This window comes from Typopeltis vanoorti, chromosome 11 (genome assembly GCF_054136105.1).
Source record: "Typopeltis vanoorti isolate ZY-2024b chromosome 11, IOZ_Tvanoo_1.0, whole genome shotgun sequence".
In the NCBI taxonomy this organism is placed as follows: Eukaryota; Metazoa; Arthropoda; class Arachnida; order Uropygi; family Thelyphonidae; genus Typopeltis; species Typopeltis vanoorti.
Genome location: NC_143559.1, coordinates 37,131,174 through 37,155,933, shown reverse-complemented (window position 1 = coordinate 37,155,933; position 24,760 = coordinate 37,131,174). Strand labels below are relative to the sequence as shown.

At 34.6% G+C, this 24,760-nt stretch overlaps 1 protein-coding gene across 4 annotated transcripts in view; it reads right to left on the bottom strand.

Moving 5' to 3' along the window:
• Positions 1–1,473: 1,473 nt before the first annotated feature.
• Positions 1,474–24,760, bottom strand: part of shtd (anaphase promoting complex subunit 1) — an 844,012-nt gene continuing 820,725 nt past the window's right edge. For 3 of the 4 annotated variants that reach the window (XM_090401046.1, XM_090401049.1, XM_090401048.1), the window contains 2 exons: positions 23,473–23,604; positions 1,474–5,056 (listed from right to left, as the gene is read on the bottom strand). In XM_090401046.1, the coding sequence (XP_090257172.1) occupies positions 4,965–5,056; positions 23,473–23,604 (224 nt within the window). In that variant the 3' untranslated portion in view covers positions 1,474–4,964. The remainder of the gene's footprint in view (positions 5,057–23,472; positions 23,605–24,760) is intronic. The other variant, XM_090401047.1, reaches the window with a different exon arrangement.

Here is a 24,760-nt window from a genome sequence, read left to right as displayed (position 1 = left end):
CCTGATTTCCTATACAGGATTTCTCCCAATCTTTATAATCATCTATTTCCATGTCATTCCATTAGAAAGTACCTAACTCAATATAACATAATTTTAATATGTTGGGATATATATTTTAATCGTAAATCAATAAGAAAATTTCAACATCAGAGAAATCATGGAATTGTTAGTGTGTGGTCATCTGCAACCAAAAAAGAATGATTTGGCTGGCTAAAGTATTTTTCTTCACAGTACAGAACAATTACCAGAAACATCCGATAACTATTTTTTTTTACATCATGCAGCCATAAGGAGGCAAGGAAAGTTATCATGTGACTTACTGCAGTAATTTTAAACAAAATTAATTTTTTTCAATTTTATTTTGTAGACTATCAGCATATGTATACAGATGTTCTATAGTGTTTTTCTTTAATTAAATGAATGTAAACTAAAATTTTCCTCTTTCTAAGCTGGTTTCTTTTGTTAGAGTAAAATATATTGTAAGAAAAGCACATTAAGTTTACATGTAGCAGTAATGTTTAACTAAGTGAATTTAGTAGGGGATTCACCAGGGGCGTGCCAGTAGTGTCCGGCGCCTGTGTGTAAAACTTTAGTTGGCACCCCAATCTCCCCGCCTCCAATAAAAAAATCACTTTAAAAAAAAGATTTTTTTCTTTTAAAGTATTTCCTCCTCTTTGGCATCTTTACTATCCTGGGATTCACTTGATTGTTAGGCATGTCTATCCAAAATAAATATAATAGTTTAATGTTTAGATGGATTCAAAATACATATTTATTTCACTGAAAGTGTGAAATTTTAATCCTTTCAAGTAAAATACAATGAGGAAAACACGTCATGCCAGCTCCATCTCTCACTACATAACTGAAGTGGAAACTGAAAGTATGATTGGAGTATACATGAGTGAAAGAATACTGTAAATTGGAAAACAGCTGGAAGAGATTTATAGAGATCTGGAAGAATTTTTGGAACAAGTCAGTGGAAAGTTCCATTTAATAAAGAAAGAAAGACATTTAAAAGTTTTTAGCTACTATGTTACAAAGGTTACTAGAATAACTTGTATGAAAGAATTAAAGGACCTTTATAACTTGAATGTGTGTGAAGTTTTTCGTATAAGAGGAGGAATATTTATCAGATATTAAATGTTCCATTAGAACAGGAACAATTAAGTGGCTGTTTCCAGAAATTAAATATGGCAAGTTGATTTTTAAAATGAATGATTATTTTTCCTTGGAAATCGTTTATACAGGAGAAGGGAAAAAAAAGTTATGCATCTTGAAAAAGAAAGCAGGAAGAAAGAATTTATGTGACTTTTCTAGAAGGTATTGGAGGAGGAATGCAGAAATACAGACATATCCCACCACACAACACATTAGGTTCCAGGCCACTGTTGTATAGTGATTCATTGTCTACTCCCTACCACCACCCACACAGATGCATGAATAACATGTTTAAGCATACAATATGTGCATAAATAACTGTCATAAATAAATGCTTTATTTACACATCAGTTATGCAAACAAAAAATTTAGAATAATTTTTGCTAAGTAAGAAATGAAAAATTTCAAAACATCGAATAGTAGATTGTCCTTTCTCTACAGATATATTGGTGTAAAATATGCTTCACCACTAAATTTAATAATTTTAATCTTAGTATTCAATGAATCTTCTTTTCAATGGAAACAATAATTTTTAATTTCCATTATTAATAAAATAAAATAATAGTTATAAACAGTTTAAAATTTACAGTGAAACATGGCAACAAATTTTTTAATAATCTGAGTTCATGAAAACTGCACATTAGTTGATTCAGGGCAATGTCATATTGCTAAAACCGCCCTACGAATGAGCACTGGTCATAATCAAAAAATCACTATATGAGCGGAGCGTCGTAAAGAGAGATGTCATAAGGTAGGGCCTTACTGTATTCGAAATTGAGGATTTCATTATCCAAGTCTGAACATTGTATCTCTGACTATGAATAGGAAATGTACAGTTATTATCAAGGTGTAAGACAAAAGTAGTTTTCAGGTGAGAACTTCCAAATATTTAGCAATAGCTATTGGTAACTTTCATTAAAGAAATTAAAATGACTGGTCTCACCTATTTTCACAGTAGTATAAAGAACTGTCTACTTTAGAATGTTATAATTGTTTTCTGAATTAAAGAGATCACTATGGTCAGCTTTTATTAGAAGTAACAAAAAAAAAAAAAAAAAAGCCAATATTTACGATTCAACAAATTTAAAGTTATCACTGGATTAAAAAAGCTAGCACACTTTGTGCTCAGATAAGATGGGCTATTTATTTTTTTAAGGTTATAAGATGAGTTTATGTTGTTATAAATTTAGAATGTTGTATATTTCTTTTTATTTATGTATCTTAAAATTATTAAACTGTTTTCTTTTTTAGTATATAGAAGTGTGAAGACAATTTTTGTAATTGTTGAGCAAGAACAATTGATTTTTACAAATAAGAGAAAAGTATTGTAGCAATATACATATATCTAGTATCAAACGCTAGATTTCAGTACAGAAATTTTGCTACCACTTGCAGCTGATAGAACAACTATCACAGTCAAGAGATAAATACACATATGTGTATATAAATACAAAAGCCTTTGCAATTTCATATCAGCTACAGAGTCTTGTGATAACTTCCATGCTAGATTACTACAATGAACATCATTACAAAGATTGATTGCAGTTAGTGACTAGAAGAACTTTTTCTAGGTCCTTATTCAGCTGGGTTTGTAGGTTAGTCAATCTTTAGCAGAGGTAAGTCAGTTTCCCCAGGAAATTTTTTATTATTATTATTCAGGCCTCCATGGAGTCAAGAGACTCATCGTGGGAGGGCCTTCCTAGGAAACACAAATTTATTTATTTTTTTAACCATGTAACATAAATGGACTGTAGAACACACAATATCAGTTATGTTAAGAACACAAGAAAATGGCAGCTGTCTGTCATACACTTGTCCCTCATTAGTATATAAACTATTGGCAGAAATGAATGAACTACAGAATAATGTGTGAGAGAGTAGTTGCCTATCTATTACAAAAGTTAGTGATTAAAGAGTTTCATCTCCTATCTTTTGGAGGAATGGAACAACATTAGAGGATTTTTTAAAAAATCTTCATCATCATAATCCTCAAATTCCTGACATGTACCCTCAGCTCAAAAGGTATACAAGATATGATAGTACTACATGAAAAACTTACTTCATTACTAACTTCCTATCTATAATTTTCCTCCAAATCAATCTGTTACCTGTCAAAACTCCAACATTATGAGATCTTATATTTCTGTCTTCTAAGATACTCTTTACTGTATCAATCCACTTACATCTTGGTCTTCCTCTGGGTCTTTTTCCTGTCAACCTGGCAGAGAACACTTGTTTTGCTATTCATTCCTCTGTTTAAGTGACCATACCCCCTGAGATTAGTTGCACTTTTATGCTTTTCCCTTTCTGCAAACACATTCCTGGATGCTAACAATGTCAAGTTCTTTCCTAATATCCTCATTCTTAATATGATATTGCCACTGATGCCATCTGTTCGTGCCCCTAATCTTTCTCAGGACTCTCATATCTATGGTCTCTAGTCTTTGGTCAAGTGTTTTATTTCTAACCCAGCTCTAAGATCCATATGTTAAAATGGGTTTGAACACTGTCTTGTATACAGCTGATTTAATGTTTTGACTAATTTCTGTCTTATTCCATATAAATGTATTCAGTTGACTTCCTACCATACTGGCTTTGTTTATTCTATTGTCTATTTCTATATTTAATTTACCATCTTCAGTAAAAATTGTGCCTAAGTAGCTGAAATGTTTTACTTGTTCTATAGGTTCTCCATTCACAATGCAGTTGATATTTTCAATGCTTCTGCCTATTTTCATTGTATTTGTCTTGTTATTGCTGATCTTCATGCCAAATCTATTAAAATTTATTATTATTATTACAATCTATTACAGTTATTCAATTTAATCAGGGAATCTTGCAGATTTGTACTGGATTTATTTAAAAGTACAACATATCTGCATAAAGTAAAGGGTTGAGATTAACATCTCCAATTTTGATATCAGGTTAAATACTACTATCCTTCATAATGTGATCCATATAGATAATGAATAACAGAGGGGGGATAATGTACATCCTTGCCTGACACCATATTCAGCATCAAACCATCTTCCTGTACTTCCTTCAATTCTAATTGCGGAGTTAAAAAAAATCTTATAACCTTTTAATAAGAGAAACATGTTTATGTTTTGGGAATAAGATATAAAAAAAAAATTCTGCATCATTCTATGCTATCACACACCACTATAAGAGGAGTAAATGAAGATTACACACTATTTCAGTTATTTTCTATATCTGCTATCATTTTGAAACAAAATGGCATAATTTCCAATATGACAGTTTTGTTTTAACATCGAAACTAGCTATGCATGAGTAATTAAAGTGTTGCAGTTGCAAAAAGTGTAATGGGATTAACTAATTTATTTTCTAGTCTTATAGAAAATTTTTATTCTGATAGATTCAAACTATATTTTTATAAATAAAGATTGAGGTCCTAATCTCTTAATATAATCCAAAACACTTTTTTCATTTTTAATGGAGATACTATTATAGGTAAGAAGGTAATTATTTACATCATATGTGCATACAAGTTAAAAAAAAATATATCTTTAACTCTTTATAAATCTATTCGTTTGTTATAACAATTTCACATTTTGTTCATTATTGGCACATTTTTAAAAATATTAATCAGACATTTTATACTTCTCATTATCATCAAAAGACAGAAAAATTAAAAAGATTTGAATTAAAGTATTACTGTTTATATGATTTTTAACTAAAATGGCAAAAACTGCTGTTGAAGTTTAAAGTTATAAACAACTTGTAATTACAGAAAATAAGGGACAGGAAGGGGAAGGAGGATGACGACATTATGGAAATTCACCAGATTATGAGAGCGTAGATAAAATAGCCATTAGAGATGACACAGGCATATTCAGGTATCTCAACTGCAGATATAGACTTGGAAGACTAAATGTACCTATACAAATATAAAATTTAATTTTTAAATGTCTACAATTAAATACATTTCAAATATTAACATACAAGTTAGATTCCAAAAGTTTCTGGCTTGACATACAAAATTTGGGCCAATTTTAAAACGGTGTGCATGAAGATAGCACTATTTATGAGAAGGTTAGTGTACCAGTTTCAACTCTCTACATGTGTCATTCAGTTGGAGGCACTTGTTTGACTAACATGTAGTGTGCTATGTGGATGTAATATTAAAAATTGAGTACTGCACTGTGATAAAATTTTTCACACAAGAAAGGCTTTTTCCAAGTGCCATATTCCACTAAGAAGAAATGGGCTAAACAGTTTTGCCTAAGAAGAGAGAGCATCGAAGATGATCCTCGTGATGATTAGCCTGTGAAAGTGATGACTGAGGAAAATGTCTCTCTTGTTGAGGAGGAACTGCTCAATGACAGATGGCTAAAGCTCAAAGAAATCTCAGCAAGTTGGGCATTTTATAACAACCGTCTTTCACATTATTCATGAGAAGCTTCACATGATGAAGGTCAGTGCCCTGACTTCTCTCTTCACTTCCGAAGGAGCATTGTGTGACCTGTTCCTGCAAGATTTTAGAGCTTTGCCAAGAGAATCAGAAAGAAGTGCTAGAATCCATTGTCACTGGGGATGAAACCATGGTCCTTTATTATGATCCTTTTTCCAAAAGGGAATGAAGTGCAAACCAGGCAAAGAACTGCCGAGAAAAGCCAAGGTCACTCAGAAGATTATGGCAACAATCTTTGGGGATTGCCAGGGAATTCTCTTGATTGACTTCAAGGAAATGAATACCAACATGAATGCAGAATATTATGTTTCACTCCTGCACGACACCATAAAGGAGAAGAGATGAGGAATGCTGAGTCATGGTGTTTGCCTGCTTCAACAATGCTCCAGTCCATATAGCTATTGTTGCAAAGGCTGCAGTGAAGGGATGTGGCTTCCAGCAGCAGTCCTCTTCTCGAAACTGAAGTAAACTCTTTCATCAGTTTCTCACTATTTATACCTCTTATCATCGAATCATATAATACTATCTCTTTTCTCCCAGTTTCTTGCACTTTTATGCTTTTCCCTTTCATTCTTCATTTCATTACTTAACATTTCAAGAAATGTTAATTCAAAGATGTGAAAAGTGTGTTGAAGTAAAGGGAGATTATGTTGAAAAGTGACATGGCTGTTTTCTATCACCTGTAAATGTTAGTCAGGCTGAAACTTATGGAACCACTCTCATAAGCTTAATATGTCAATAAACTACAGTTATAAAACAACAGACATTAGGGTCATTCATTTGGAATAATAATATGTGTGTGCTTACCAAACATCTGCAGATATGCTGTAAGTGACCTCCTTAGCTATACTAAGTTTTTCATTTGGTTATAAAGTATATCATATTTGACAATAAATCATTCTTACCCAAGAGTACAACACTTGCATATCAATTGTCTTTGCCTTAGTATCCCATCATGCAAAATGCACTTACTGTTTGCTTACATTTGGATAATTTTTGTGTTCTATATCCATGTTCAAATTTCCATAGATGTTTCTATGATTCATGTTAAACGTTTCTGGAACAAAAAATTATGTAGAAACTGGAATACAAATAAATAATTTACAAACTAATGTTTTTCCAGCTGAAGTTGGCATTATCATAAGCATAAGATAAAGAATAAGATGATCTCAAGAACAAAGATAGGGTACCCTGTTACAGTTGACTGCATTCTGCAGAACTTGAGCCACTTCCAAAAACAGTCTAAAATACCTGAAACGGCCTTCCTCCAAGGCATATTGTGCTAGTCCTATTTTCTGGTTGTCTGTACCAGATGTATTTTTTATGTTTGTTTATTTTTCTGACCAAGGTTATTCCCATCCTGTCTGTCTGAAGTTCCACACTGACCGGATGCTGTTGACACCTGGGAAGGAGAGAACGATCATTCAACAGTTGAAATATTCCTTCCACTCTAGTCACTCTTCATACTGCCAGTGTTTATTAAAGTTATCCTTCTGCTTGCTATATAGTAAAAGAACTCTTTGGAATTCCCTTTGGTCTACTTGGTTGATGTTTACTCAATGATTTTGTTTTCATCACCATGGTAGTAATTTTTCTTGAGTGTGTTCTAAGGTATTCTTCCATAATAATTTATTCCTTTTCTCTCCACACAGCAATTTAAGAATGCTGAGATTTTCTTTGGCTTACTTGGCTTTATTTCTCTCATAAACTGATTTGGCTTTCCTCACCTCACTTTTCTTGCACATACTTTATATTGCTCATAGGCCTGCTTTCTCCTTATATATCCTCAATGATATTTTCTTCTTTTGCAGCTCCTGCTCAATAATACTAGTCATTTAATTCCCACCTCATTTAATCTTCTAACTCTAGGTATGTTATTAGATACTGCTTTCCTTAAATACTCCTAACCCACTTCCCATATATTACTAAAATCCTTCCCTTTTAATTTCTTAAGTTATGGTACTGCTTGAAGCTGCCTCCCAAGATTGCCATAATCATTGGCTGGTAACTCCATATGTAGACTTAGTTGATAATTCCATTGGTCTCACCATTCCTCAGGTCAAGACAACACAGTTACTCTTAGTTTTGAGACAAAGTGGCTATAAACAAATTCTCTGATGCTAGTACTCCCAAATATCTCCCATCACATGCTATTTCAATTAAATCTCTCTCTCTTTCAATAGCCACATAAAATATATTTCCTTCAATAGTTGTGCACATTTTGCTAATGTGGCAACGTATGTTTAGCCAGCAAAGGTTGGTCGATTGGTAGAGCCTCTGCTACTAATAGCTTGGAAAAAGTTAAGCAAGTTTGAGTGCAGTTAGTAGTTGGAAGGAGTTCAATCGTTCAATGCTGTTGGCACACTCTCCCTTGATGAGTCTTTGGACTTCCTGGAGGTGTCATATAATAATAATAATATACTTTTTTGCTCCACCCTCCCACATTTCATTTTGTCCTACTGACTTTTGTCTCACACTTCAAATGTACTGCTTTACTCAAACCTACCTTCTTGCTGCTCCCATCCCCAAGTCCAGTTTTTTCTCTACTTTTGAATCTTCTTGAAGCCTATCTCAATGAGATTTGATACCTGAGAAACTGCATTCAGAATTCTATGATGTTACTATCTCACATTCACCTCAAGAGATCTTGCACACATGCCAACTTACATCCTTCCTAATTTTAATTTCCCTGATTTTTGCACATCCATTCTCACACAAAACAAAATTTTTTCGAGACAGCATTTCTCTAAATTCATTCATATGCAATCTGTCAGGTATATCTTTTGCCCATAAAATTCACTAACATCTAAAAACTTTATGCTATTCTTCTACACTTTCTTCAAATCTAGCAGTATCAGGGTATAGCCATTTCCTTTATCCAATTCTGCTGCCACTTTGTTATAAAATGTGAATAAATTACTACGACAGGACCTACCCATTACAAACCTGCTGCCCACTATACAGGGATCATATCCCTATCCACCCAGTACTGGATTTTACCTTTAACCCACTTTTCCAATACTTTAACAACCGTTCCTGATATATTAATTGGTCTGTAGTTTGCTACCTCTGTCTTGAAGCTGTCTGAACATTTATCCTCTTTGCACTTCCCATGGAACCTTGACAGAGCAAAGACTTAGGTTGACCAACTTCACCATAGGCAATGCCAATTCTCTTGCACATTCACTTAGTACATGGGTTGCCATGCCCATTCAGTCCCACTGCCATATTCACATTGATATTTTTCAATATTCTGAACACCTCCTGTTCATCTACTTCAATTTTGACATGAATCTCTGTCACATCAGCAACTGCAAAATCTTCACTTAGCAACTTAACTATATCTTTTGCCTCTGTCACCTTCCCAAACCACTTGACTCCAAAAACCATTTAAATGTAATGCATCAGGCATATATAAGTCCTTTCATCCATCAAATTCACTCCATACATCTATAAACTGCACACCATTCCTCCTGAACAATCTTCCCACTGACTTATTAACAATCATGGCCCTTCTCAACTCTGTCTTATCATACAAATTTTTTTTACTATTTTTTACCATACCACTTGCCAGCCACTTATCCAAATGCTCTAGCTTAAAATTTGTCATATGCAAGCTGTACATAAGTATGCTACTTCACTCATGAAAGCTACTATGCTATTCTTGTCCCTCTCTCTCTTTTAACTTCCATATCACTTTTCTTTATTCCATCTTTTACTTCTGTCATTGATATTTCATTCAAATTCACTTATTTCTGTATTATTTCTTTGTTCTGCATTTTTGTACTTTTCACAACCATTCATCACACTGTTATCTCCCTTTTCACATGCACACATCTAAAATTCTAATGTAATTTCTCACCATTTGTGCTACTCACCGACAATTCATTCATTTTGATAGAATAGCAAATACATTACCAACTCACACTACATATTTGTTTTGGTGCTAACAGTTTTGCATTATAATAACATACACAAAATAAGCTTATAAATAAATACTGCACACTGAATGAAGCCTATATAAAAAATTAAATTTAATATGAATTATGCAATATCACTAATTTAAAACCAAATTATAACCATTCTTTCTAGAGATACATGGCAAGCCAGCTTTTCTTGATGCAGTACCCTTTTTTTTAAACTTCATTTTAATATATCATGTTAATAGATAACAAAATATTTCAGAGCTTTAAAACTTAAAATACCACTTGGAAAATACAACAATCATGCAACTATTATGCAGTAAAGGAAGATTTTGCACCAATATGAACCATGAATTCTGAGAGCTTATGCATCCAATTAAAATGCATGGTGAAGGAGATCAAGCTCCAGCCAACTGAAAGTTTGTTGTGAGTGAATGCTGAAAAATCATATCTTTCTTCAGTCTCTTCAAGTTTGATATATATATTGCATATCCTCTGTACTTGGTTTTTCTTAAAGACCTCTTTAAAAATTTTAATTTTCTTTTGAGGAACAAGCTTTCCTGAAACCCGCTTGTTCCTCAGGAACAAACAGGTTTCAGGAAAGGTAAGGGTACCAAGGATCAGATCCTTTGCCTTAGACAGATCATAGAAAAGTATAAAAAATTTAGAATCCCTGTAGTAATGCATTTCAAAGACTACTCTAAAGCTTTGTGAGAAATAATGAAAATAATGGGTTTTCCTCAACTTATTATCAGGTTAACAGCTAACTTGTAGAGTGAGCAAGAAGCCAAGGTAAGAACAGGTGTTGAATTAACTGACTGACTTCAAGCTGGAAAGAGATAGGCAAGGATGCCTACTTTCTCACCTGTTTAGTATATATGCTGAGGACAGGTGGTACATTGATAAGTAATCTGAGGTATGCTGATGATACAGTACTCCTTTCTAATGACTTGGAAGAACTAGGACAAATCCTTGACAAAGTTAATGAAATCAGTAAGAACAGAGGACTTTAGCTCAATCCTAGCAAGACAAAGATTATGGGTCTCAAAGGAAATACAAACAGGGAAGCTCCTGAGAAACAAGTGTACCTTAATGGAGAAAGAATTCAAGAAGTCATCAAGTTCAAGTACCTGGGATCGATTATTAATGTGACAAATTCAGGGAGATGTCAGAAAAGAAGATTAGGAATGGCTAAAACAACAGTCAGAGACTTGTTTAAAATCTATAAGGATAGATATATCTCCTCAGGAACAAAGCTGAAGATTCTGGATCCAATCCAGCTGTGTTTCCAACAGGTTCTTATGGATGTGAGACTTGGAACCTAAAGAAGTCTGATAGGAAAAGGATAGCTGCTATTGGGATGAAATGTTACAGAAATCTGTTGAGGACATCATATACTGAAAGGTGGACAAACGGGTGGGTGACAAAGGATTGGTAAAACTTTAAGGCTCCATATTGACAAAAGAAAGTTGAAATACTTTGGACACATTGAAAGGATGGAAGGAGGATTTCTCTGAACAGTAATAGAAGATAAAGTTCCTAGAAAAAGAGGAAGAGGTAGACCATCAATGATATGGATGGTGTGACTGGTCTTCAGCAGTCTGAAGACCAGTCACACCACTTTACACTTCAGTAAAGTGTTGTCCACTTTACTGAAGCCTCCAGTAAAGTAGACAACAGAACCACTGGCACATCACTGAGTGACCATATGGTATCTGCTGATGTCCAATTAACAGATGGATAAACTAAATTTTCAACTGCGAAATACCACAGGTGTTCTAGGTTTTCTAGCCTCTGACTGGCTCTTTTGATCTGACAACTTTTCCTACTAAAGTTGTCAGATCAAAAGAGCCAGTAAGATATACATGGTTATAATCAGAAGATCTTATATTTTAATTAATTCAATATTCCACATACAGCAAGGTGTTGCAAGCTCACTAATTTCAGTTTCTTAGCATAAATATAGTTTGCTTTGCTTGGATATCAGAAATCATAATAATGACTTTCCTGATACGTACTCTCAAGGGGTACTCAGGCTGCTATAACAGCACTAAATGATAAAGTTTACACTATTATTAATCTCCAATCAAACAGTTTCCCTTCAAATTAAGTCTAGTACCTGTCAGCACTCCAATATTGTTATATTTAACATTTTGTTCTTCTAAGGCACTTCAGACTGAATCAATCCACCCACATCTTGGCATCAAACACTTGTTTTACTAACCTTTCTTCTCCCATATTCTGCTCACACATTCCTGAATGTGATTAACATAAAGTTCCTCTAATATTTTCATTTTTAATATGATTCTGCTACTGCTGCCATTTGTTCACTCCTCTAATTATTCTCAGAACTCTCACATCTGTGGCCTCTAATCTTTAATCAAGTGCTTTATTTCTACCTCAACTCATTTATCATTTATTTATTTCATATCGTTTATTTCTATCCACAATTTAAAACTAGTTTGAACACTGTCTTGTATACTACTAGTTTTGCATTTTGGCTAATTTCTCTCTTATTCCATATAAATTTATTTAACTGGCTCCCAACCATACCAGCTTTGCTTATTCTCTTGTCTATTTCCAAATTTAAGTTGCTATCTTCACTAAAAACTGTGCCTAAATAACCAAAATATTTTACTTGTTCTATAGGTTCTTCATTGAGAAGCACCTGCAGTTTCCTATGTTCCTATTCTATTTTCATAGTGTAAAAATAATCATAATTTATAATTATGAATCTTTTTGCAATTGTTTATGTTAGTATATTATTAATTTTGCTTTCATAACATATATGATTGGCATTTGCGATGTGGAGATTATTGATTTGTAAAAATGAAATGTAAAGCTAAGTTTATGTAAAGAAATGTACTTATTAGATTCTGACAATTTGTAATAATTTCAATCTTCTTTATTGAGGTTCACAATTGCCAAGTGTTGAGATAGATATCTTTAGTTCTTTATACAGGCCTTCTCTTTAAACTAACGACGATTAATGGGTGACTGACGGCTGACAGAGAGAGTGTTCGGTATCTGGGAAATGAGGAAAACAAGTAGAGAGAGACAATGAAAACTAGAGAACAGTAATCAGAGAATTTTGTTCTTAGGAAGTTTTTAAGAAAACATGACAGTTAGGAGAATATTAATGAAAGATTCCGAAAAGGAATCGTAGCACTGTGAATCTTTAAACTGGAAGCGTTGAGACTGTCAACAAGTGTTTAGTGAATAAAAGAAGACACTGGAAGTTGACATGTTCTAATTCAATGTTCGAGGAAATGCTGAATGAAAAGTTTTGTCTTCTGTCATAAGGCTGATAAATCTATTCGTTTTTATAGGAAAAAGTGGCACAATGAATGAAATCTGTAACTGTAAAGTGACTTAACATGAAGAACTCTATTTCAGATATGTTATTTATGAAAAGTAGAAGAAACTGGTTTTTCTCTGGTAAAGAATTGGTAATTTTGCATCATACTAAATTGTGAGAGGTAAGAATATTTAGACTTTAGTGAGACAGGAGGAATATTATTGTATGCTATATAAGGAAGATAAAAAAGGATCCCATAGAAAAGAAGAAGAAAATTTTATATTTTTGGAAAGGGTTTTTCCTACCTAACAAAGAAACTAACTCTGATGAACATTTTATTGTTGCGAAAACAAGGTGTTCAGTCTGGTAGACAAGATTAAGTATATGTTAAACAACCCAGTAACAGAATGAGTCAGAGAATAATTGATTTTAATCTTTTTTAGATAAGAAAATCTCTAAAGCGTATACTTATTTTAGAAAGTCTTAGATCCAGTTATTTTTGTAGTTATTTATTTTATTTTATTTAAAATGTATATAATGTTTTAGTTTCATTAAATGTGTGTATTTTTTATTTGGTACTTGAGTCAAAAATTTTCTGGATTCTAAAAAGAAATAAAGTTAAAAGTAATTGCACCAATCGGAATGAGCGCTTGTGTAATTACTTAACATTCGGTGTAAAACAATCTCTTTACAGAGATATGATAGCATAAATAGTGCAGATGAGTAAATGATAAAATAAATAACATCAGCCTTGGTCTTTTTATTGCTAATTTTCATGCCAAATTTGTTACAGCAGTTATTCAATTTAGTTAGAGAATCCTACAAATATGCAATGGATGTGTTTAGGAGTACATCATCATCTCAATAAAACAACGAAATGTATTGCTCTGTATAATGTTCCATTTACTCCACTTTTAAAAACATATGCCTTTTCCAGATCTCCAAAACTTCAGTACAAATCCTTGTACTTAATTTTAAAAATTTGGCCAGAACTCAGCTTGTTTTTGTCCAAGTTTCTCATCTCAAGTGTGCTTATTCAGCTTAATTTCATTTTTTATAGATGGGAACTATGAGAGCTGCACTCCAATCACCTGAAATTTGGCCTTCTGACCAGACACTCTGAATTATACAGTGTAGCCACTGCAAAACTTTTATACCTCCATATTTGGGCATTTTTGATGGAACATCATCTGCTCCAGCTAGCTTCCACATTCCAAGTTTTTTAAGGTTTTTTCTAATCTCAAGTACTGATATATGTAGTCCTGCTTGCATTCCTGTTAAAATTTTTCTACTACTGTTTTCTGTCACTACTTGTTTCTTTTAAGTTTTTTGAAGTAATTACTCCAGATGTCTAGGATATCCTTGTAATTTAAAACATGAAGAAACTCTTTTCTCCATTTGTAAGCTTTTTCAATAGCCTCCAAAACATTTTGCCACATTCCTCATATTTATCTTCTATATTCTTACTGAAGTCTTCTCATGGCTTTTGTTAAGCTACTTTTATACATACCTTAGCTCCGTTACATTTTCCTCTGTATTCTTTTATTGCATCTATTGACATATTTCTTAGGAAATTTCAGTATGCTTTCTTCTTGTCCAGAAATGCTTCTTTAACATTTTATGTCCACCGTGGTATTGTTATTTTTCTATCCTTGCTGACAACTTCTCCACATCCTTCCCTAGATGAATCAATCAATGTTTTCTTCAGTGTTTGCCACTGAGATCCAAAGTTTGGTTCATTATTTATCTCACACCAATCCTAATAGGTTACTCTCACAGTACCACTCTACAGTTTTAATTTTCCTGACTGGCTACACACTGACCTCCTCTCATCCACAATCTTTCCAACCTCACACTGCAGTTCTCACTGAGACCAAATGCAGACATCTGCAGCAAACAGCTTTCTCCTACTTTTTTCACATTTATCTCATATATCCATATACTCAAGTCCTTTCTTTCTGAACATTCTAGCTATGATGCTAGAATGTTCAGATATTAGTGATATTGTTATATATATTTGATGGTATTTTGTTTATTTTTGATTGTGTTGCTACGTGGTATTGTTTAGTCAACTACTGTTAAGTGATATACTTTCTGAAATGTTTTTCGTTATGGCCAATGCATATGAGAAAAATGGCGACCAAGACATCAATGTTGTCTGATATGAATGTGTGGGATTTAGTGCAATGCAGCATGTGCTTAATTTATTCCCCTAAGAGTGAATGGTTTGTGGTATGAGAGTGAGAATGGAGAAAATATTAGTCGCAAATGTTTTGTAAGCAAGAATAAGAAATGCGAGTCATGAAAGAATGAAGTGGTTGATAATAGGGATATAAGATAGGATTATGAAGGTGTTGTGGAGAATGTAGTGGAAGCAGTGAATGATAGTGCACAAAATATGAATGAGAGTTAGAAGGAAATGGTTGAAAATAATGTGGACAATGAGATGCTAGTATGGAAAGAAATTGCATACTTACACGGACTCCTTCACAGGACAAAACGTGAGCTCGAGCGACTGGAGAAACAATTGGTATGTGGTACAGAAGGATGAAGAATGAAAGGGGAAAAGCATAAAGTGCAAGAAACTGGGAGAAAAGAGATAGTATTATATGATTCGATGATAAGAGGTATAAGTAGTAGTTAGCAAGTGATAAAAGCATGTTTTCCAAGTGCGAAGACAAAGGATGTTAGTCATGCTGTAAGTATGCAGAAGAAAGAAGTGAATGAGTTAATTGTTTTGGCTGGCACAAATGATTTGAAAGGTCAAATATATGCAATGAGAGAAGATATGAAAGAGTTGTTATTGGAGGCAAAAATGAAGAGTAAGAAAGTAAAGCTTGTGAGTCTGCTGGTTCGGTATGATAAGACAAAACTGAGAAGGGCAGCTATGATTGCCGAAGAGAAGATTGTGCAGTTTATTGATGTATGGAGTGAATTTGATGGATGAAAGGACTTATATATGCCTGACAGACTACATTTAAATGATTTTGGAGTTAGATGTTTGGAGAAAGCGTTGTTTAGTGAGAGTGTGGTAGTGCAAAACCAGGAAAACTAGAGATATTAGGGAGGATGAAATCAAGCAAGTGTCTGGCCACCCCTGTGATAAACGAGCATGTGTACAGTAATGACTATGCAATGCCAAAAGGGATTTCAGGTTTCCTATTTAAATGGGTTGGTAATGACATTAAACAAAGATAACTATGGGTACAAAAAGATGTTGAAATGCATGTACTGAATGCAAGAAGTATCAGGAATAACGGTGAGAAGTTTTTGGCATTGGTAAGCTCAACTTGGCCAAAAATTATAGGCATCAGTGAGACCAGGTTGACTGAAAATTATACAGTTACAGGGAAAGAAGGAACAGGACTATTGCTGGGTATTCTGATGATAGCTGCGGAATTACAACCAACAAAATTAGAAGTTAAAGAAGATGTTAAGTCTGAGGGAGATGGTTCATTTCAGGGCTGTTCAGTGTGAGAAAGAAGCAAATAGGACAAAATACATTGCTGGGTGCTGCTATAGACCAGAGGGTCCACAGGAAGATGTAGATGCCAGGCATCGGCAAATTAGAACAATGAGTGAATGATAGTGCACAAAATATGAATGAGAGTTAGAAGGAAATGGTTGAACTCAGCCAATGGCTACCCCCCCAAAAAAATCCAAAAAATATTAGAACCTACAAACCACAGATCCCCCCCCCCCACAACAAGGATTACTCTAAATCCAACACCATTCCCTACATCCGAGGCACCTCGGAAAAGATTACCAAAATCTTAAAAAAACATGACCTGACCTCCTGTTACAAACCTTACAGAAAATTGGCATCCCTTATCCGCTCCACTAAAGACCAACCACTTCCCCTAGACCTACCTGGTGTTTACCAGGTCCCTTGCAGTCGTAAACTGTCTTACTTTGGCCAAACAGGCAGGACAGCGAATATCAGAATTTCGGAACACAAGGACTACATCCGTTTTCACAAATACAGTCATTCTGGGCTTGCGGACCATGCTCTGGATACATGCCACAGAATACGGTGGAAGAAAGCTACAGTGATACACCGTAGCAAATACAAATTTGAAAGACTCTTTATGGAATCAGCCTCAGCCCTAAGAAATTCTCCGAACCTCAACAAATTTGGTTGTATGCGACTGCCCCAAATTTGGGAGGCCTACATCTGCAAACCTTCAGCCCAACGGCCAAGAACACCTACTTAGCCCGCTAGAGGGCACCATCAGGACTGTTAGGAGAACAATAGCTTCATCTCTTCATTCCCAATTTCTGTGTTGTAGTGCCTACGTGCACGTAACTTTTTTGTAAGTTCCTTTAGAAAATGGCAATGTGACGTTGCCGAAATATCGGAAAATATTTATTAAAGTTTAATTTAATTTATATCCTTAACTACATTGTTCTATTCCTTAAGTGTTTTAATAATAGAACAATGAGTGTAGGGAGGAAAGGGGACGTGGTAAGATGGAAGTGGAATTTATACAGTTGCTAAGGGATAATTACATGAAACAACATATTATAGAGGGGACAAGGAGTTTGAGGGTGTTGGATCTGATAACAGCATCAGAAGATGTATCCATAACCAAATTAGACTCTATGCATCCAACTAGGGAGAGTGACCATGCAGTCATGTTCTGGGAAGTTACAAAATGGAGTTCTCTGTCAAGAAGGGGTTTATGTTAATAAATCCTTTTTTGTTCATTATTATTGTTTATGTTCATTCTAAGCCTCAACTGTGGCAAGTTTCCAAGGGAGTGGAAAGTGGGTAACATGGTACCATTGCATAAAGGTGGTTCGAAGACTGAGGTAGCAAACTCCACACTAATTAATATACTGCTCAAAACAATTAGGGGATATTTTGGCTTTCTTGTAAATTATAAAGTTATAAAAATAATTTACAAATGTAACACATTTATTTTAAAATATTCCTAATATACAACAGTGTAGAATACTCAACTGCATACAAAATCATGTTAAGACTAGTCAAAACGTGTCTTAGCCGTATTACCATGTCGGGGGTATAAAAGCATGGCTTGTTGTGCTCACTTCCACAGTGCATAATTATCACTTCAATTGTAAACTTGTGTCACCTACCACCCATTATTTTGTTAAAAATGATGCAACAGGATATCCCGGAATCCATGGCTTGGAGAGCCATTGGTCAACTAGAAGCTGGACAAACGCAGCAAGTTGTTGCTCAAGCATGCCGTGTATCTCAAAACATAATTTCACGACTTTGGAATTGCTTCCTGGAGACGGGAAATGTTCGAAATCATCTTCATGCAATAGGTTTATATGCTCGAAGATCAATGGTTTGCATTCCACTTACTGCAAGTCACAAAAGAGCCCGAAGAATTTAGGCACAGGAATGCTGCAATTGGACAAATGAGGATTGGGCTCGTGTACCTTTTAGTGATGAGTCCAGATTCAGTCTGCAACCAGATAACCGACGTATCTTGATATGGCGTGAAAGTGGAACAAGAAATAATCCACAGTTTGTTTGTGAAAGACCCCAACATCAAGGTGGGAGTTTGATGGTATGGGCTGGAATGAGTATAGGTAGTCATACTGATCTCTATTTTATCAGAAGCGGTTCCATAACAGCCCAAAGGTATCGTGATGAGATTTTGGAACCTACAGTTCGTCCATATGCTGCTGGAATTGGCTAAGAATTCATTTTTATGGATGACAATGCTCATCCACACCGTGCAAATTTTGTACAAGAGTGGTTTGAGGAAGAAGGTATTGAACGAATGGATTGGCCTGCCTGTTCACCGGATTGTAATTCAATTGAACATGCCTGGGATGCTTTAGGTAGGTGCGTTTCTGCTTGACTGGTGCCACCGCAATCGCTTCAAGAGCTTGAAATTGCTCTCACAGAAGAGTGGGGAAATATCCCACAACAACAACTGTTTGATCATCTTATCCAGTCCATGCAATCAAGATGTACTGTTGTTTTGGCTGTTAATGGAGACCATACATCCTATTAAAAATTAACAAAAGCGTTTTTGGCTATTCTTGTTAAAATTATTTCAAGCTAAAATGTACAATTTGTTAAATTTGTAATACATATTGATTATTTAAACAGTATCTCATCAATTGCATCCTATCCATAAGTAAGAAATAGTTATTCATGTATAAAGTACTCAACTTATAATTATTTGCAGAAATTTATAATTATCTGACAGAAACTAAAATATCCCTTAATTGTTTTGAGCAGATATCAGGAGTGGTTCTTAAAGTATTGGAAAAGTTGGTAAAAGATAAAATACAACAGTGGGCAGATAGGGATGCGATACTCTATAGTGGGGGGAGCATGGCTTTCTAAAGGGTAGGTTCTGTCTTAGTAACTTATTCACATTTTATAATAATGTGACAGCAAAATTGAATAAAAGTAATGGCTACCCCATGAGACTGCTTGACTTTGCCAAGGCATTTGACAGAATACCACATGGAAAACTATTACAAAAACTGGAGAGAGAATGGAATGGATATGAGACTAGTAGCATGGATAGGGGATGGCTGACAGACAGACACCAGAGAGTAGTATATGGTGGAGCATATAGTGCCAAACCCTGAAGCACTCCACTGATGGTGATCAGTGGAGTGCTTCGGGGTTTGGCACTAGGACCACTACTCTTTAATTTGTATATCAATGAAATAGGTAAAGATTTAAGAGGGGATATTCAGTTGTTTGCTGATGATACAAAACTGGGGAGAGCAATAGTTGAAAAGGTGATGTAGATATCCTGCAGATTGATTTAAATGGATTGGCATTGTGGGCAAAGGATAATAAGGATGCTATTGTGACCTTCTTCGAAAGAGGAAGGTTACTAGTGGTGTATCGCAGGGGGGTCAGTTTTGGGACCATTGTTGTTCAATTTGTATGTTAATGATATTGGAATGAGTTTAACTAGTGATATGCAGCTGTTTGCAGATGATGGAAAATTGGCGAGAGCAATGCAGAGTCAAATAAATGTTATGGCCTTACAGGAGGACTTGAATAAATTGCATGAATGGGCAGGTAAGTGGAACTATCAGTTCAATGTTGCAAAGTACGGTGGACAAAGACCTGAAATTCAGGGGCCACAGTGAACAAGTTGTGATGACGTTACATCAGATAATGGCAATGATACAGAGGACCCTGATATGCAGAAATAGAGGGATTATGTTCCCATTGTATAATGTCATTGTATGATGCCATCTGTCAGGCCTCATAGGGATTATTGTGCACAGATTTGGTTGGCAGGTTTTCATAGTGATGGGGATATGGTTGGAGAGGATCCGGAGATGATTCACAAAGGTGGTCTTTGGAATGAAGACTGATTGAGAGAATGTAAGTTGCAAAGCCTCATGAAGGGGGGGGGGATGTGATTGAGACATATGCTAGTCAGGAGTTGTTATCAAGTTGATATGGAAGAGATTTTTCTTAGAATGGGAGAGGGTAGAACAAGAGGCCATCACTGGAAACTGTATAAGGAGGGTGTAAGGAGAAGGTTCTTTGAATGTAGTGGTCGGTGAGTGGAATGCATTGTTGCCTGAGTTTGTTGTGAATGTAGACACATTGAATCAGTTTAAGGCATGATTGGCTGAGCAATGTGTGCAATAGTAAGTACCTCCCACAATGAGTCTCTGACTCCATGGAGGTCAGATGATAATAATAATAAAATAATAATTGTCAATTTAATGTTGTGTTTTGTCATCCTCTTATGTTTTAAGGTCCTTTCTATCTCTTGTAAGCATAAATTACACATATATCTCTTGTTTCTATCTTTCTCTCAGTAATTCCTACTTATTACTTTCTTATCACCCTTTTAATATCATTTATCTTTTAACTTCTATCTCAATATACTTATTACTTAGGCCGAAATCCCTGACAAGAGTGAAGTTGTTGTTCTGTGAGACAAAGAAATGCAAATGGCGGATGCCTATTTCTTTGTCTCAGCACCGGTTCTATCTCCCTTTTCAAATTCAGAGAAAATTTATTTATTAATGCTGTGCCACCCAGAATCCTAGGATATACTAAACATGTAAGACCAAGGAGTTAGAATCCAGTCAGCATTCACTCTTGTCATTTATAAATTTTAAACTTGCAGTCATAACCTGATAATGTCTAATTTTCCTGCCTTTCGAGGTTCGTTATATTTTATGAGCAAGTGCAGTAGGATCTAAGTACAGGCAAGACAACATTAATATTTAAACAAAACATTTTAATTACAAGTAGAATACATATAATACACTTTGAAGCACTGAGTTAATCATTCAATAAAATTTTGGTACAGCATTAGCACTCTTACATACAGTTATTTATCCTTTCCAATAATTTCTATCTGAGAAACCTAATTAATAACATTTTATCACTCTACTCGATCAAATCTCATTCTTAATATATATCAAATTCCATTCACAATCTTCTCTGACAAATCTTAATCAATTTACATATATCTCAGGCCTAATTAAGAACTCTTGTATATCTCTCTCTCAAGGAACATTCATGAGACAATATTCTATTTCTTTCTTAAATCTATCACTTAACAGTTCAAAGAGTCTCTAGTAGCACTTAAAATAAAATCTTCTTATTCAATTCAAAGTTTTCACCTTACCAATTTGCTGGTATGCTACTTTAACCGCTTCAGTATCTCGTCAGATATCTACCTATGTTGACCGTTTCACCTCACACTTCACTGGATACTCTTTACTAATTTTCTCTATACTTCATATTGGAAGATTTCTGTAGTTTTCCACTATCATGATCTGCTGGGCTTTTGTTTCCGACTGGTAAGTTCCCTTGGTCATTTGGTTGTAACTTCCTCGAACAAAGGAAACCCACGTGGAGGCTCCATACCAGCCGGGCTTCCGAGGCACAAGAATACAGGAGGAAAACATCTAAAAAGCCCTGTGCACAGCATTACCGTTCCTTTTAAACGCCGCGCCACTTTTCTCTTTCGTCATACGTTCTCTATGGCACTAAGCGCCGCTCACAGAATCCTCTCATAACTTTCATAGTGTCATGGTGGAAGGGGGGGGGGCAGCATGCTACATAACAGATGTACCTGTACTCTCACTACGTGTTTCCGAAGTTGGCCATTTCACATTTTGGTTATTATCCCTCACCCAGTAAATGGTTAGTTATTTACATAGTATCTGAGACTAAGCAGCTATACACCAAAATTATAATGAAATTTCACATTACAAAATAAGATAAGATATAAAACTAAAGGTAAAATTTCTATACAAGTGCTTCTACATTTCTGATAAATCATTAATTCTTTTAAGAGAGTGATACGATGTTAAGTCCGAGTGAAACGTAATTTTCTTTAATATTTTGTTTCACTCCGACTTAACAGTTGCAAAGTGTAAGGTTATGTACTTTGGGTTGAAGAGGTTGCATATGGTGTATCATATTGATCGTATTGGAATGCAGGAAATTGATAAGGCTAGTAATTTGGGGATAATGGTGGACAAAGAGTTGAAGTTCAGAGGATATATTGAAAAAGTTGGTAAAATAGTTCAACGGATTACTTGGATGTTGAAAAACATGCCAACAAATAAAGATAAGAAAGTTATTATCCCTCTTTATAAGACTATGATTCAGCCACATCTTAACTACAGTGCATAGATTTGGTCACATGGGTTTCTTGGGGAACCAGTAGGTGGTAGAGAGGATTCAGAGACGAGTGACCAAGATGGTGACAAGTCGGTGGAATAATCCCTACAAGGACAGGTCGAAGGTTTTGTGGGTTACAAAGTTTAGTTGATAGGAGGCAAAGTTGGAACAAGATAGAAACTTTTAAGATATTAAAGGGGTTTTATAAAATTGATGCAAGTGAAATTTTTCAATATATAACAAATAGAGAACTAGTGCAATCTGTAGAAGTTGTGTAAGAGTGTGGTTAGTAGGGGTGTGCAGACAAGATTTTTTGCATGAAGAGTAGTGAATGGAATGGTTTGGATTGCCAGAATTGGTTGTGAGTTCCCTGACAGTGAATGGATTGAAGAAAAGATATCATAGGATTTGTATATATAATGGTTAATTAGGGTCTCCCAAGATGAGACTCTGGACTCCATGGAGATGCCAAAAAAAAAAAAATAATAATAATCATTCACCACATCTGCTATTCCTGACTTTTGTTATGCTTGTATCACTTATGTCATTCCTGCTACCATTTAATATTTCTTTCACAGATCACCTCCCCCCAACTTTTTTCTTTTCCAGTTATGCAATGCACTCAGATTTCCCAGCACTGTTTTTATGTTTAAGTTCTATTTAAAGAATTATAAAATATATAATAAAACTATACTTTAATTAAAACTTTTGTCTTTAATCACTAGCCTATTTCCTTTAATTTAGTAACATAACTGATTCAGTTACTTATTAACAGTTTATCTTTTTCATTCTTTGGACTGATAAAATATTACAGATGTTTTAAGGGAAGATGTATATGGTGAACACTATTATGAATTAAATAATAGTTAGCACATGTGAAAAAAAGATCAGATATTAGTCAATTTTGAATGTTGTCAACCAGTTTTTTCTTCTCTCCCTGATGATGTTCTATAAATTCTATAATTTTTTTGCATGTGCTGATTGTTATTTAATTCATAATGGACAATATGGTAACTCTTAAGTTCAAAATTAAAAAAAGTATATTTACCTTGAGATAAGTTTAATGAAAGTGTACCATGAACTGGAACATCATGATAGACAAGGAAAGGTGCTAGATAAGATGGAGGAAGTTGTGTATCTTGAGAACATTGTAGATATGAAGAAAGTTTGTCTCGATTATCTAAAATTAAAAGATATTATATGATCCAGTTGTGAATATTCTATCACAACATATAAAATGATAACATCATTCACATGATTTGATTACACAGGACATTTCATGATCATCATAGTTAATAAAAATATCAAATTTAACAAGCTCTTGCAACCACTATTAAAAGTAAGAATTAATTAAGCTTAATAGATTGTCAGCATGATCAATTCATAACTCCTTCTAATAAACAATAATAAATAAATTAATAAATTCTATGCAGATTATATCTGGTATTGTAGCAAGTGGCTTAAGTTATGATAAAATGTTACAAGATTTTAACCTCATCCCAAATTAGTTATATTTGATATTCAAGGTTCATTTATAATTCTCATCATCATCATCATCATCAAATTCCTGCCATGTACCCTCAAGGGGTGTACAGGATATGACAGTACTACATGAAAAAATTACATCATTACTAACTTCCTATCTACAATTTTCCTCCAAATCAGTCTGTTACTTGTCAAGACTCCAACATTATCAGATCTTATATTTCTATCGTCTAAGGCACTTTGTACCGTATCAATCCACCTATATCTTGGTCTTCCCCTGGGTCGTTTTGCTGCCAACCTGGCAGAGAACATCTGTTTTGCTAATGTTTCTTCACTCATTCTGTTCAAGTGACCATACCACCTGAGATTAGCTCTGCTAACGCATTCGTGGATACTGATAATGTCAAGTTCTTTCCTAATATCCTCGTTTTTAATATGATATTGCCATTGATGCCATCTGTTCATGCCTCTAATCTTTCTCAGGACTCTCATATCTGCGGTCTCTAGTCTTTGGTCAAGTGTTTTACTTCTGACCCAGCTCTCACATCCATAAGTTAAAACTGGTTTGAACACTGTCTTGTATACAGCTAATTTAGTGTTACGACTAATTTCTCTCTTATTCCATATGAATTTATTCAATTGACTTCCCACCATACCAGCTTTACTGATTCTGTTGTCTATTTCTATATTTAATTTACCATCTTCAGTAAAAATCGTGCATAAGTAGCTGAAATGTTTTACATGTTCCACAGGTTCTCCATTCAAAACACAGTTGACATTTTCAATGATTCTGCCTATTTTCATTGTCTTTGTCTTTTTATTGCTGACCTTCATACCATATCTATTACAAC